At 39.2% G+C, this 15,955-nt stretch overlaps 1 protein-coding gene across 2 annotated transcripts in view; it reads left to right on the top strand.

Annotated features, from left to right (window-relative positions):
- GABRB3 (gamma-aminobutyric acid type A receptor subunit beta3) overlaps window positions 1-15,955 on the top strand; it is a 463,256-nt gene that overhangs the window by 436,794 nt on the left and 10,507 nt on the right. For both annotated transcript variants that reach the window (XM_075590560.1, XM_075590561.1), the window contains 2 exons: window positions 1,905-1,987; window positions 6,658-6,795. In XM_075590560.1, the coding sequence (XP_075446675.1) occupies window positions 1,905-1,987; window positions 6,658-6,795 (221 nt within the window). The remainder of the gene's footprint in view (window positions 1-1,904; window positions 1,988-6,657; window positions 6,796-15,955) is intronic.

The following is a 15,955-nucleotide window of genomic DNA, read 5'->3' as shown; positions in this document are numbered from 1 at the left end:
AGCTCACACTATTTGCGTGGGTGTCTTTTTATACACTCTGTATAGTGTCTGTTTTTATTGCTAGTTTACAGTAAATTACTTATTTTGACTCGCTTGTTCTTCTTGTTTGCTTGTGTGCAGGTTCCCCACTCCATTTTTTTCTAAATACACATTCCATACATGTGACTATTATACTATTCCTGATATCATTTATTAATCCCAACACTTTAAACTAGAGAAGAAAATAATTATTGTCATATGAAAATTCACAGGAAATCTGAAAAAAAAATTGGTGGCCGCAACCAATACGTGTTGTATTAATTTCCAATGTGATTTGAAACAACATTTTGTTTTAAAGCAGCAGTCCAAGCTGCCGTTTTTTTTTTTAAGTTTTAATTTATTTCCCCTTTAATATGTGCGTCAATACAATCCACACAATGATAAGTAATTAGCTAAGTTGCAGATCGATCACGAAGATTCAGCTTAGGGGTTCACTAAATGGCTGTCAGTGTGGCAGAAGAGGACCCAAGATGCAAAGCTCTATAGGGAAGATCATGTGACCCGGCAGTCACTAGATACAATTGGTGCACTGCTTGAGAGAGGGCAGGGCTCAAAAAGGGTGTGCCAGAGCCTGTTTCAGAAGAGGAAAGGGATGTGACTTTGTAAATGGTTGCTATAAAAACTAAAAAGCTTGATACATTATAATACATTAAAAATATCTTTCAGAGTGGTTTTAAAAAAAATAATGCTGCAAGTATTTTCTCATAGTACAGAACAGATTTATTAAAAAAAAACACGTAGGATATTGCTTGGTCTGCAGCTTTAATGTACTATATTCTAACTATGTAACTATGTTCTTGATGTAAATATATTTCTAGTTTTTCAATGAACACAAGCTGAGTGAACCAAGGTTTCCTCATTGTTTCTATATCATACCTCATTGAACACGGAGGATTGTTTTTAAGCTTTCATGACAAACCCTGCCACAATAAGTGAGTAATAGGTTGCTACTCTCTCAACTTGCATCCACTGAAAAAATATTACCCACATGCATCATTGTGGAAAGTACAGCATATTATTCTAAAATGATATTGTCAAGTCTTTTAAATTGGCAGCTATTCTATCAGTGCATGTTTACAACTCAGCGCCACTGCAACAATTTCTGCACTCTTATTTTCTTAGTTATCAGCCTCTAGAGAAAGCAATTTAATTTGCATTTAATATGGTATGTATTCTTTTAATTGTACAAAGTTGGGCTTTATGACCTAAGTATACAAACTTATAAAAATATATCAATTAAGATATTTCATTAAAAATAGTAAATAGTTTCTATCAGTTGGTGATTTCTGTGTTACTGTTACAATTTGCAATTATAATTGACTTTGTTTAGTATAATTTGCCAGAGGTAGGTCTTTCATTATGCCAGCTAAGGCCCCACAATTATATGGTCCACACCCAAGCTCATAACTGTCTGCTTAGGACTCATGGCACACCTTAAATGTACAGTAAAGACTCCTCTCACCTCCATGCACCAACTCAACATTTTTCTACTTTACTTTTTGACTTCAACTGTAGCCACAAGTGGAACCTAGTGCACGTGGAACCCATGTAAAACTTCTCTCTTCAGATTTATATTCCTTTGCCAATAATAGAACCGCCTCTGGAACTTGTTCAGAAATCGAACAAATAATATTTTATTTTGTCTCCATTTTTTTTTTAAACGTTGAATCGTTTTTTAACATATATTGTTTCTCACAAACCAAATCACCTACAATAAGCACCGTGTATAAACAATGGCAATATCTTGTTATTTGGGATATGTACAGTACCATAGTTTGTATTGCCACATGTAAACACAATCTCTGTTCCTAGCCTTCATTTATAACCCACTGTTCTCCAACGTAATTTCTGTGTTAATGTTTTAGAATAACGACCACGGCCGCGTGCATGATGGATTTACGGAGATACCCACTGGATGAGCAGAACTGTACTCTTGAAATAGAAAGCTGTACGTATAATCTGTATGCCTACAATGTAGCCGGCACAACTCCACAACTAGAAAATAACACATTCCTGATAATATAAGAAACATGATTATTTTCACACTTTTGGAAGATAAGGGAATGCGTAATTCTGTTTTGTGTATTGTAGTGATAACAGGGCAGAGAATTTTAAGCATGAAACACTCTATCATGACACTGATTAGCCATTGCTTGGATGCTTATCGGCAACACATGAGAACTAATGTTCACATTTTAATCAGATTCTGTTTGAATAGAGAAAACACTAAGATGCACTTTACTTTTAATGTGCTTTAATATGCATGAGCGGCCATTCTGTAGTACCCCCTGGGCAGTCGCAAAACCCTTTTATTATGATTGTGAATTCATCTGTATCTGAACAAGCAATTTCTGTGTTTAGCCTTTTGAAGAATTTGGATACTATGTTTAAAACTGTTCTCCGTGTACCAATTCTTATTTCCTCTGTGTGTCAGTGGAACAAATCCACCTACTGTAGATACAATGTCATCATCCGCAAATAATTTTTGTGCATTACTCTAATTGATGTATATATTGATGTGATAGAATAATGCTGTCACTAGCTATACTGTATGACTAGTGGTGGATACTTTAAATGCAGCGTTTAGAAATTACTTGAAAGTCATTCAGTTTCAACATTTGCATGAAATAACATGTGAACAATCATTTTCAAAAACACATCAGATATTTTGGGGAATTTTGCAGTTAAGTTTAAGTGATTATTGATAGCTACAAATATATGGATAACATATTGCATTTCTATAACCCCTATAGCAGGGGTGTGCAAACTTTTTGCCCTGCGCCTCCCTGCCTGTTTACCCCCATTACTTGCGCATCCCCTTACCTAGTCTAAAGCATCATATGACACTGCAGGGTAATGTGATGTCATGTCACATGACCCTGTGGCATCATTTGATGCTGCGTTGCTATGGCAATGTGTCGCCCAGAGATGCCTGAGTCACGGTAAGTGAGTTACAGAGGCCTCGCACGGTCCCCCGGCATTTAATTTAAATACTTTGGGGAAGAGCGCGGGGTCTCTGTAACCGCTGCGTCCCCCCAAAAATATCTTGCGCTCACCTCAGGGATGCACCCCCCAGTTTGCAGACCCCTGCCCTATAGTGCTGGATCAATTTCTAAGGATTGTAGTTAAAGCAGCAAAACGTGAAATCTTAAATGTTTTCTTTTTTCATAAATCAGTTCTGTAATATTAGATAGTACTGTACTTACTGTATTTTTTTCTCATTATTATTCAACTCGTAATGACATTTTTAATGAGTTTTAAAGGATCCTTTGATTTCTATAGCAGGTTTTAGGCACCTCCCAAGCAGTGCAAGATCTTTGTAACACTTTCCTGTTTGGGATAATTTGTTGCCAATATTCCCAGCCGTTTGTGCTGTAAACTGTAACAATAGATAATGTGACATTGGTAATATAAGGATACATTGAAGCTGCTGAGTCTCACTGACTGGAGCAGCCATTATGTTACTCACACAATTAGGTATTTTACACATTTATAACAGGAGAACCAAATGATTGCCAGCTTAGATAGTACAATGTAGAATTATACAATGTCACAAGCTTTACATATACAAATAGAAAAAAAGAAATAAAGGGGGGGGGGGGGACATGTAGTATTGCTGCTTTAAGTCCACAGGCATTACAATTCTCTGTACTGGTAAATCCATGGAAAGGAATTAAATATTGATACATTTTCAGACAGCACTAGATGTGACACTATTATATCACTTTTTAAAACTCGCTCCTATGGGAAATCCTTTTGTTACATTTGTTTTGATACAAACCTTTAATACATTGCAATATGTAGCCCCATTTACTATACATAACTGACTATGGCAACAACTAGAGTTGTTGCTAAAGTTTTCTTAAGATGGGGTCCTTTGTACTGCCAAACGTTTAATTCCTGCTTCTCGGAACCATGGAAAGAATGGGAGGCATTTATTAATCACTTATCACTAAGGCTGCGCTTATAGTGACGGCGACCTCAGGCTACGGTCGCTGGAAAAATCAAATCAAGATGACTTCCAGCGATCACGACCAAGCCGTCGCTCCGTCGCACTGTTGCGTCGCGCTTACTATAAGTGCACGCGATGGTGACAATGCGTCGCCGGCACTATAAGCGCAGCCTAAGGGGTGTTAGAACCTTATTATTGCAAGTCACTATGGCAGCTCTTCCATTGGGTAAAATAAGCGGCACTGTAGAGCCCTGGCAATTGAAGGTGCCCCACATTGGCTCCCATTCTTCTGGCTAAGTCTTCCTGTTGCTAGGTCTCCAGGGACACACGGCACACCTCTGAGATAGAGCAAATAGTCCCCCGACCTCCATGCACCCCTCCACATTGTTCTACTTTTGTTTCTGACTTCTGCAGCCACTGGTGAGCAGTAGGATCCAATGGAAGCAGCTCTATATTTATTCCCCATCATAAGATTATTGCTACAAGAAGCTGCAAAGCATTGGAGATAGGGCTCCCGTCAAACTATTTAATAGGACTCTGCAACACACCTCTTCTATCTCCAGATGTTTGAGATGCTCAAAGTTTGATGTTTCCCACCAGCAATGTTGAAGCTGCTGGGCAAATTGAATTGATGCGTTAACAAACAAAGCTACTTGCAATAAAAGTAAAATCAATCTCAATAGTAATACTGTATTACTTTCAGTCATCACAACAGGTCGTACATGGAAATTGATTTCTGTATACAGCGGCACTTATGAGAACAAAGGGCCTATGAGATAACATACCTTCCCGTTCCTAAATTTACATTTGTATTGCTCTTTATTAAAAAATACCAATATATTCTTGTCGCGTCTACGGTAGTTGTTTACCTATCCAGTCTCACCTTTGAAGACCCCACTTGTATGCTTTAATAAAAACAAATCAAGATCAACACATCAAGTCTCCATGACATGACAGGTTCTAGCATTCATTACTTACATCACAATTGCTGAAGAATATAATTATTATTATTCATAATTTTTACATAGCATGTAGCTGTGCACAAGGTATTGCAATTGGACACAGTCCATTTTCATCCAGAAAAGCTTGCAATCTCTTCAGAACTCCTGCAGCATAGGGATTTAGGGTAAAATTCCGAATCAAGCCAAAAATTGATGGAACGGCCGCTTCAACATTCTGCATATAGAATTACACCCTTAGTATCAAAGCTTCTGCGCATATCAAAGACTCCTGGCTGCAAAACTAAGCCAATATTTAGTACATGCACATTACCAGGCTTATGAAGATCTCACAGAAAACTATGTGAATTTTCTTTCCTTGTGCCGTTATCCGCAGGTCTGCAGTTAAGCGACTGATACATACAATAATTCACTTAAAGTGACTTACCAGGATCAGGTGTTTGACCTTGATTTTTTTATGTCATGTTTTTTTCAGACTCGTGCCTTTCAAATGTTTTTAAAGAGAATCTGCATTTGAGATACCATTCTGACAGTTACCACGTCTGTGTTATGAAGTATCATGTTTTTCTTCATTATGCATTCAATTTGATCTAGTATGGAATACAGAACTTAGTAAATGTAGTGAAAGGTGGTTTTGCAAATGTACTAGCTCAGTTGCTCATCCTTACATACATGTCAAGGCAATGCATACAAATCTAACATATTTCAAACAACCAAAATACCTGAAATTACCAGGGTGCTCCTAAAGATAGCTGCTCGGCCTATGTGCCAGGCAATTATTGATGCATACATATTAGGGCACCCACGATTCATTAAAAAAATAAACTTAATTGCTCTATTCCCCATGTCACCACATTTCAGCCATCACATGGCTTTCAATAAGCCAATTTTTTTATGGCTCTTATGATTTATTCATCTATCTGTACATTAAACCAGTTTCTATTTTAAATCAAACACAGCTTAAATAATACTTAGAAACAAATATGTTATTTGCAGCATTAAAAAAATTAATTGGTTTTCTTGGATACAATTTTGATTACTTAAAAGTGCAATTCCTTCAAAAAGGTTTTTGCTGAAATTAAACAAAATACTGTAAATCTCAAAAAAGCTTTAGTTTGTTTAATCCAAATTAGAATCATATAATATTCACTCTGCCCAAAAATAACCAAACCATTACTTGACAAATTAGAAAATAACAGGTGTTTTATACATTAAGAAAGTAACAAGAATACTGTAGATCTCTAAAATATGAAATTAAAAGGAATCAATATAGAAAATATAGAAAGCATTAAATGTAGTTTACAGAATAATTATAATGTAATTTTAAAAGTGAATATCACAATTATCAGCTAAAATATAATTTTTTTTTTAGATAAAACATGAAAACCATAACACAAAGTTAAAAAAAAAACAATATGAAATGACAAATACAAAATGGCCTTTATGTAACCTATGGAGAAAATATTGTTTGTTTTTTTTACATGCATAGTAATAAATGTTTGTAATATTGATCCATGCAAAACATATTAACAAGGTAAAAATATATTTTCGTTTCACATACTGTAGAACATGCTGTACATACATTTTTTGTACATTCTATTTTGTTGCCACTAGTTGTGTACATATTCCGCATCCTTCTTTTGTGTGTAAATCAAAAAGACTCGACAGTATAATCACAAAATGATTTTGCATTATTCTTTTCTGCAGATGGATACACCACAGACGACATTGAGTTTTACTGGAGAGGAGGAGATCATGCTGTCACTGGTGTAGAGAGGATTGAACTTCCACAATTTTCCATAGTGGAATACAAACTAGTGTCACGAAATGTTGTATTTGCCACAGGTAAGAATTTACCCTATTTCCTCGATTCTAAGACGTCATCGATTCTACGACGCATCCCTATTTCAGACATGTGAAAATGGGGGGAAAAGGTGCGTCTTAGAATTGATGAAATACGGTACTTAACTTAATAAGGTGACTAATCACATTGAATACCTACAGTATATGTTTCTTTTTTTACTACTCCAGTCACTCTAATATTATTATGAGAAGCAACCAATATATTATAGTTTATTACTCTTTTGCTTTCTAAAATTTTCTTTAAAACCTTTTAAAGATTAATCAGATAGTGAGCCTCATGCCTGAATAAAAGAGTTGTTCCACAGTACTGGGGTCAGATTGAATTTATCTGCAGTGATTCATCCATATAGAAAACATGCAGTTTCTCATCTTCAAAACACACATTTCTTCTTTTTAGCTGGATCATTTACTATGTGTTCCTGGTGCATGGTATTATCTCCTGACTATAATGAATTTCTCAGTGAATATGTTTGTCACTGTTATATTGCATTTCAGTACATGCATAGATAATGTGATAATATATTTGAGTGGGGTTAATAGTGGTGTTAATATGAGGCGCTAACAATGGGTAAACATAAACAGATCCATATTAAATATGCTGTGAAGCTACTTTTCCATGTCAGGAAAATGTCTGAGCGCCATTCATTTTGAATTGATCTCAGCCTTTAGAGCAGGTTCTACATTGGCTTCTTCAGAGTCTACAGAATTGACTCTGTAGTGTGCCTTTTCTCTCTGTATTGGAGCTCTTTCTTATTCACTATTTAAGCCACTATTCAATATGCTGTGAAGCTGCTTTGCTGTGCAGGAGAAGAGTGGCAGCAATGCAAATTACCCTACAATATGCAAAACCCAAGCTTTACGTCTTACGATCATCTACTAGAGGTAAAAATGTTGATGGAGACGGGTTATTTGTAAGATTTCAAATGCAGATTACATTTTATTTGGATTACGCCTAGAATTTATTGTTTCCTTTGGCAAAAAGGTTAAAAAGCATAAGCGTTTCAGTAGTGATCCACGAGTTATGTTGATATACATTCAAAAGGTGCACTTAATTGCTGCTTGAAATTTAATTTACAATAATAATTTGGATTTTTAACTTACTTAAATAGCAAGTTTCTCCTGTTGTGGAAATTTGACAAATATTTTGCACATCTATAGTTACTATTGTTATAATTGTTGATTTTTAGATTCCGTAAACATTTTGGGTAGTACTTAATAAATATTTCTGATACAGAAAACAATACCGGGAACATTAATTAAGGGCGTTTTTATTACAGGAGGTGCTTTTTTTTTCAGTTTTATTTTCCAAAAATATCAACCACGAATATATAACGTTGAGACATTAAGTGACTAAAATAGCCATTATCTGGTGTATTTATTTAAATAAAACAAGTAAGAATATATTTAGATAATATTGGTAAAATCTCTGCATATTTTGTACTAAGCAACAGTAAACAGTACATTTGTTACACATAGTAAAAAATGTCATAGTAAAAAAAATGACATTGAATAAACACCTGCCCAAGACATCAAGCATAATGAAATACGGCTAATATTTACCAGTAATAGTGGAAATAAATTAAAAAGCATGCTAACCCACAAACAGCTTGGACCATTGTACTAAGCTAACGTGATCTCTGTGTTGCCAGTACTTAATTTCATGCACTTTCCTTTGCCTATTCTGTTTCAGAGTGTATAATTCATGTAGAGTATATAATTTTATCTTCTAGCCTACTCTCTCTTTCCTTTTTTCCACTTGTATTAATAACAGGAAGGTAGTCATGTATTTCCTATAACTTGTTTCTGTCATTGGGCAAAATTTCCCATGGATGTCAGCAAAAAAGAGAGAGAGAAAGGTGATCAATGAGGATAAATAAAATGATGAAAGCAGAACATCTATATTTCCTGCAATCCTCTTTAATAACTGTAACACTCTCCCCCCGCCCCCCTAAGGGAGATTTGCAGGTGCCTGGGGTTTGTGTTGCTAATCTATTGGTGTACAGAAGGTGGAGACTCCGCTGCTGGTGTTTGAGAGAAGCAACAGGACAGGGTTTGGCATTCCTCTCTCTTTGTGCAGCGACTCCATCCTGCAGGGACCCTATTAGAAACAGGGGTAGCCCCACACAGTAGTGATGGTACAACTTGGTTCGTTATTGCGGGGTTTACAGCTCATCTTCCATGCAAGAGAGGTACAGGTCATAGGCACTTCCCTAACCTATACCTCACAGCTTGCATGCATCTTTCATCCCAAGGAGCTTGAGGCCCCAAGAACCTATCCTCAGCCCCTTTACCCCCTGATGGCGTAAGGGAATCAAGCCACCTCCCTAAGGAGATGCTATCTGGAACAGAGACCACAAAATTTAGATGGATGCCATGTTTTATACCATAGGGGAGGGTCCCACTCCTTAGGCCCGGTATGAGGGCAGCACCCCTCCACGAAACCACCCCCCCAGTCACATGCTCCAAGTCCAAGCTAGCACCTGGAGACCGCAACAAATTATCAATCTTATGGTGAACACACATGCTGACTCATGGTATGAGGGATTTAACCCCAACACTGCCTGCTCCTTACCAAGAGTTACAGTGTTTGGGCCAGAGAAATAAGTAGCCTGGGGCACTGGGCTACATAACATAAACACAATCCATGTTACATACAGATGTAGCGAGACTTCCTGTTTCCCAAGCCGTGGCTGAAAAATCTTTAAGCCGCAGCTCTGGGGATAGTGGTGCCGAGGTCACATTGTGTTGTGCCCATGCTCCCGAATCGAATCCCCGCAGGAAAGATCCTCTGACACCGGGACAGTTGCGATCCTGTGGCTTGCCCCCGGTGCTGAAAACAGTAAGGGCCTCATGCAGTAAGCGTTCATAAGCCACTTATCGACCACTTATCGGCCAAAATGCTTACTCCGATTCGGTAAGCGTTGATAAGTGGGTGATAAATGCCTGAATCGCCAAAAAAACTTTTGAACAAAATCAAATCGCTGACTGAGCGGCGGTAAGCCACTTATCGGCGCTTTTCGGAATGTTCATAAACACGCACGATTCTAGTAGTCTTGAGTAGGTTATCGCCGCCTATCGCAGCCCTAGAATGGCAATTTTCTCCCCAAATCCAAATGCCAGAAAAAGCTGGCAAGTTGGTGGGGAGAAGCGTCGATAAGCGGCGAGACGGCACTTAGAAAAATGTTGGGCTTTTTCCTGCCTCGGATTGATACTGGGGGTCTCCGGAGCTGATACCCATTAATATCAGCATCGGAGACCCCCAGCATGCATCTGATGCAGGAAAAATGCATTAACAGCCACTTCATTACCTTAGCGGCTAACCGCTAAGACAATGAAGGGGTTAACCACCCATGACAGACTTATTGTGGGTAGCAGGGGTGGGTGAAGGGGGCATTTGGCCCTTAGTGTGTGTTTAGGCGTTGCGGGGGGCTTGCGGGTGGACTTATCCCCTTAATTACCGTAGCGGTTAATACCGCTAAGGTAATGAAGGGGTTAACCCTCCCACTACCCACCCCACAAGGCCTAAACACCCATCCTTGGGGCTGATACCCCCTTCACCCACCCCGCTACCCACAATAAAAACAATACACACACAATAGCCCCAAAACCCACCTCCTAGGCCACAATAAACATAGCAATATTTAATAAATATCAATACACACGACCCCCCCGTGCCCCCCATAATGTAAAACCATTATTTATTTTTTAACATACAGGCTTTATACCCCAGGCCTACGGTAGTCCCCGGTGGGCCTGACGGGTGTCTGCAGGCCCCACAGTGCTCCAGAGCGGGGTGCCCACAGGTGTCTGGGAGTCTCCAGGTGGTACCTGCGGGTAACTGTGGGCCACAATGGGGTCCACAGGTGGGCCCGTAGGTGTCTGGGGGTCCACAGATCATCCCCACAGGTATCTTAGGGCCCATTGGTGGCTCCCATGGGGGTCTGGGGGCCCCTCTGGTGGTCCCTGTGGGTCCATATGGCCCCCACATCTGTGGGGCCCCCGGTTCTTCCCCACAGGTGGTACCCGTGGGCGTTCGTGGGTCCTCAGGTGGTCTCCATATGTCCCCGCAGACCTAAGGTACCAACCCTGTATGTCAACAAATTAAACATGGCCTATATTTCAATCAATCTCCGCCCCCTCCCCAACACATACAGTACAGTAATGGGCAAAATAACTACAGTATTATGCAGATATGTATAATAGATTATTTGCCCATTATTAAACACCACATTAACCAGCATAAATAAATAAAATAAATACAGTTCTACATACCGCAGCAATATGATGGATGTTCTCATCACGATACTGCAGGTCCCTGTCCTCCGTTGCCAGAAAGCATACATAAATAATAAATACAATCTAATGGCCCCTAACCCCATAATCACCTTAGCGGTTAATAACCGGGTTTAATTAAGGGATTAACCCACCCTGCCCCACTACCCACACGGGATGCCTAACCACCCACCCCGGACCCACTATACCCACCCTATACAACCCATTGAGTAGTATAGTGGTACATCATACCCATATAATAATAATATGGGCATGATAACCCACTATAGCACTCAATGGGCACCCTAATCAAAATATATTATTGCTCCAAACACACAAGAATAAAACATTACAAAACTCCAAAAAAACACAATTCACTACATAAAAACACTAGCCAGCTAATCCAATTAATACATGCAATAACCAGATCAACAATTAATTAATTAAACCATTAACCAATGGTTGTATGCTTTCTGGCAATGAAGGACAAGGACCTGCAGTATCGTGATGAGGACATTCATCATATTGCTGTGGAACGTAGAACTGTATTTATTTACTTTATTTATGTTGGTTAAGGTTGTGTTTAATAATGGGCAAATAATCTATTATCCATATCTGTATAATAGTTATTTTGCCCATTACTGTACTGTATGTGTTTGGTGTTGGGGGGCGGGGTTGATTGAAATGGAGGTCCTGATTTATTTGTTGATACAGGGTTGGTACATTAGGTCTGCGGGGACCTATGGAGACCATTTGAGGACCCTGGACGCCCACAAGTACCACCTGCGGACCCACGGGGGACACCTGCGGGGAAGCTGTGGGGCCCCCGCGGACCCGCAGGGACCACCGAGTGCCCCCAGACCCCCGTGGGAACCAGCCGAGGGCCCTCAGACACCTGTGGGGATGACCCGGGGACCCCCAGACACTCGCGGGCCCACCCGTGGACACCATTGTGGATGCCCACGGAGACTCGCTCATTTTGGGAATTTTGCTATGACAGGTAATGAAGGCTTTCTGAATAATGCCGTGATAGCAATGCTCCAAAAAAACGGTGATTTAAATGCCCTGGAGATATATTTTGGGAACCTTTACTGCATAGGCCCCTAAGTCTTGCTACATCTGTAGAGAGTAATATAGTTTCTATGATTAAGCATGTCCTATTTGATTTATTGTCCTTTTGTGCCAAAGAATTTAAATAATAGATGACATTTGAAAACATTGCAAGTAAATAATAACATTGGTGCCAGAATGGAATGTAGTGGATCCTATAACAGACGCAATGTTATTAAATATTTACCTGGTGTACATGTAAAAGAAGGAATGCTACTTAAATTACATTCTACATTTATAAATAAAATATAAACACACTTAAAACAACCTCTTCTAATTTCTTTTGCCATTATCTTAGTGACTTCAAGTTTATATTATATTTTGTAATGAGTAGTCTAAGTTGCCAATATCATTCCGTCTGTTAATGTTAACAAATATGTTCATTGCCAATATCTGGCAACATAGTGGTATATGTTCCCAAAGAAATATACAGTATATTTTGATTTCATGAATTGTGGTTAATTTATTTATCAAGCAGAATAATAATTTCCTTTTGTGGCGTGTGTATGTGAGAGACAATAGCCAGCATTCATGGAGCCGATACGTGATATCGTGCATGATGTTGTGCTGACAGTAATTGACTTGAATGGCAATTACCACCAGGTTTGGCACAGTATCCCTCATCGCTGCTTCATGACTCGCGGACATTAGAGAGTGATAGCGTTGATCAGGATTTGTGCTATTGAGCTTTATAGAACAGGGCCCAGTTACTGTACATAGATTTGGTAGCAGTTTATTAAATTAGATACTGTAGCTTTAAACTTTCTTTTACCGACTGAAATATATGTAGGGATGTTTATCATACTGTATATGAAGACCAATATTTACTGTAAAACAGCAGAGTCACAGAGAAAGATGAGGAGGGATGGTTAGTGGTTTCTGAAATCTGCTAACAACCGGACTGAGAAGCACCTTGGAATTTAAAGACAGTGAACCAGATAAACTAAGCTTAATTAAATCAGGTTAAATAACATTATGTTACCTAAATAGGTAATGAATGTTAGTTTCCCTGAGTTTAACGGGTATCCACTAAGCTAATTATATGCAAAAACAGCTGTCGTTTAACTCATTAGCATGGGGTTAACACTAGGTTAATTTAGCACTACCTTGCATTAGCTTGAAATAAACCAACGTTAATTCATGTCTTACCTAGGTTTTGCCAGAGGGAAGAGAGAGAGAGAGAGAGAGAGAGATAAGATAGGATATGCAAAGTATATTTTAATGATATAATTTAGCATATCTCCCAGGTGTGCTCTTTTTTGAGCAAAGTGGTCTCTCCACAAATTGTTTCAAGGTGGGTTTGAGGGGAGATATACTGTATAGATATATCATATAGATATATAGATAGATAATCTATATATCTATCTATATATCTATATATATCTCACTAGAAAGATTTGACTGATTCTTTCTCTTAATTGCTGTTCCCATATTTGGCAAATACAAACTTTTGCTTTATCAGCATCAACTATTACAAACTTTCTTTCCTGTTTTAATGTAAGAATATTTTTTCTGAGGTGCTATTACTATGCCAGCTCAGGCCTTAATTAAGAAGCCCAGGTGAGGAATACAATAATTTAGTATACCATTATCATTCTGGAACTACTTCTCCAACTAAGTTTATTGCTTCATACAGTATAACTATTTCCCTCATCAGCTAATAACACAAGTAAAGCACACTGTATGGTGCTAAGGCAGGGGTGTGCAAAATGGGGGGATTTGAGGGGGAGGAGGGGCGCGGCGGTTGCAGGGGCCCCACACTCTTCCTTGAGGAATTTAAGTTAAATGCCAGGGGATCGCGCAAGGCCTCTGCAACCTCAACTTACCGGGATTCAGTAGGCTTCTGCAAGCATCGCCATGGCAACGCGATATCAAATTACGCTGCGGGGTCATGTGACGTGAGCGTCGCTATGATAACGTGCATCAAAACATGCAGCGAGGTCATGTGATGTGATGTTACATGACCCACAGTGTAATTTGATGCCATGTCACAGGAGAGGGGTGTGTGAGTGCTGAGGCTGGCACAAGGGGAGGGGGGGGGGGCAGCTCAGAAACTTTGTGCACCCCTGTGCTAAGGTATACATATTTTAAAAATATCTTTTCAAACATAAAAATGTCTTTTGAAAAGTATTTTACTACCATGTAAGAAGACTAAATTGATGGTCCTTACTATGATATATGTGTCCTGCCAGCATGGTATACAATTGGTTCCATGTATATTGGCTTAGTAATATACTAAAAAAGAAGTATACTCTTTAGAGAAAGGGATTTCTCACTCATTTTTACCTAGTTTCATTGAATTGCTTGCATTTTTTTGGTAACTTTCTAAATGTATGCAACACATTTCCCCCCACCCTCTGTGAGATTTGGCTGTTACTAGTGTCTTTCATGCAATGCTGTGCATACCTGTGAGGTAACAGGAGGGCTGAGGGCTCAGCGATGATGTGGGGAGATCAGGACAGGTTTACCGGGGAACCTGATTCTTTGGCAGCACCTCCAGTCAGCGAGGATCCTGTGGTAGTAGGATGGTTCATGCTGATACCTTTCTATTTCCCAAGACAGTGATTCACACAAGCATATAGTTCAATGGTGTTTATTGCATTGGTCAGATCTTGCAGCGGTTACATTCTTTCCTCTGTTTCCCTACAGAAACACTGGCAAGGCTTGAGGCCTTCCATTCTGTATGATGCTGCTCCTGCATTACCTTATGGGATCAGGGTAGCTGTTGTTCACTCCACAGGGGGAGGAAAGAGACACACTTACTTTTAGGAGAGTACAAGTTTATATATCCTGGGGTTGGGTTTGTAACCCTGCCCCATAACAGGGCAGGTGTGATACTAAAAGGTGTCACATCTGCACATATCACCCAGCAAGTACACTCCCCCAGGCTGACACTCTCTGGTTGTTGCTAGGCCTGCCCTTGGATACACTACTGCATCCAAGGCTGCATTAGCAACTAGGCCTACAGGGGAATTAACCCGTCCAGAGCCTGTCCCTAGAATGACTTATACTGTTAGGGACCAAAGGAAAGAGGTAGCGGCCGGAGGCTATGCTAAATGTATTTTTTGCATGTTTTTTCTTTGCATTTCTTTGGAAAGGTCTTAAAAATGGAACACTTCTGGTCAGAGGCCTTGTTTGTTAATTTGTGCATACTGTATATAGACTTATCCAATTGCCATTATTGAAGTTCAGAACTAAATATCAGAGGACGAGCAGACAACGTGGGAGCAGCAGACTATAGATGTGATGTGTCCCTGGGTCACATATGAGAGGGAAAATAAGTATCATAATATATTGAGCGAAAATAAGACCTTAGGGTCTGCAAAGGTGGCAATTTATGATTTGGTAAAATGGCCAGTTTAGGCTAATGGCGTTAACCTTTTTTGGTCATCTCCAGCGAGAAACTGAATCTACAGATGAACGGTTTTCTGCATTGAATTGTGGTGTACATATCTAGAGATATGCTGTCATCTGCTAATTAACCCTTATTTAATCACTGCACAACTCCTCTTAGACATTAGCTTTATACCACCGTAACATACATAGTATTTTAAGCCTGGGTTAAAAAAGGGAGCATTTGCTATGTTTCCTTTCACCAAATATAGACTTCAGTAATACATATTGCTATTAATAACTGTCCTTTTTGAACTTGTTTAAGTATAATGCTGATTTAATGAGAAATCTCTAAAAATATCACTCTTATGTTAAGGCCAATTAGCCTTCGCTCGCACGGAGGCGTGCGAAGGCTGTGGCGTCACCG

Source organism: Ascaphus truei, chromosome 3 (genome assembly GCF_040206685.1).
Source record: "Ascaphus truei isolate aAscTru1 chromosome 3, aAscTru1.hap1, whole genome shotgun sequence".
Lineage (NCBI taxonomy): Eukaryota > Metazoa > Chordata > Amphibia > Anura > Ascaphidae > Ascaphus > Ascaphus truei.
This window is presented reverse-complemented; position numbering and strand designations above follow the sequence as displayed.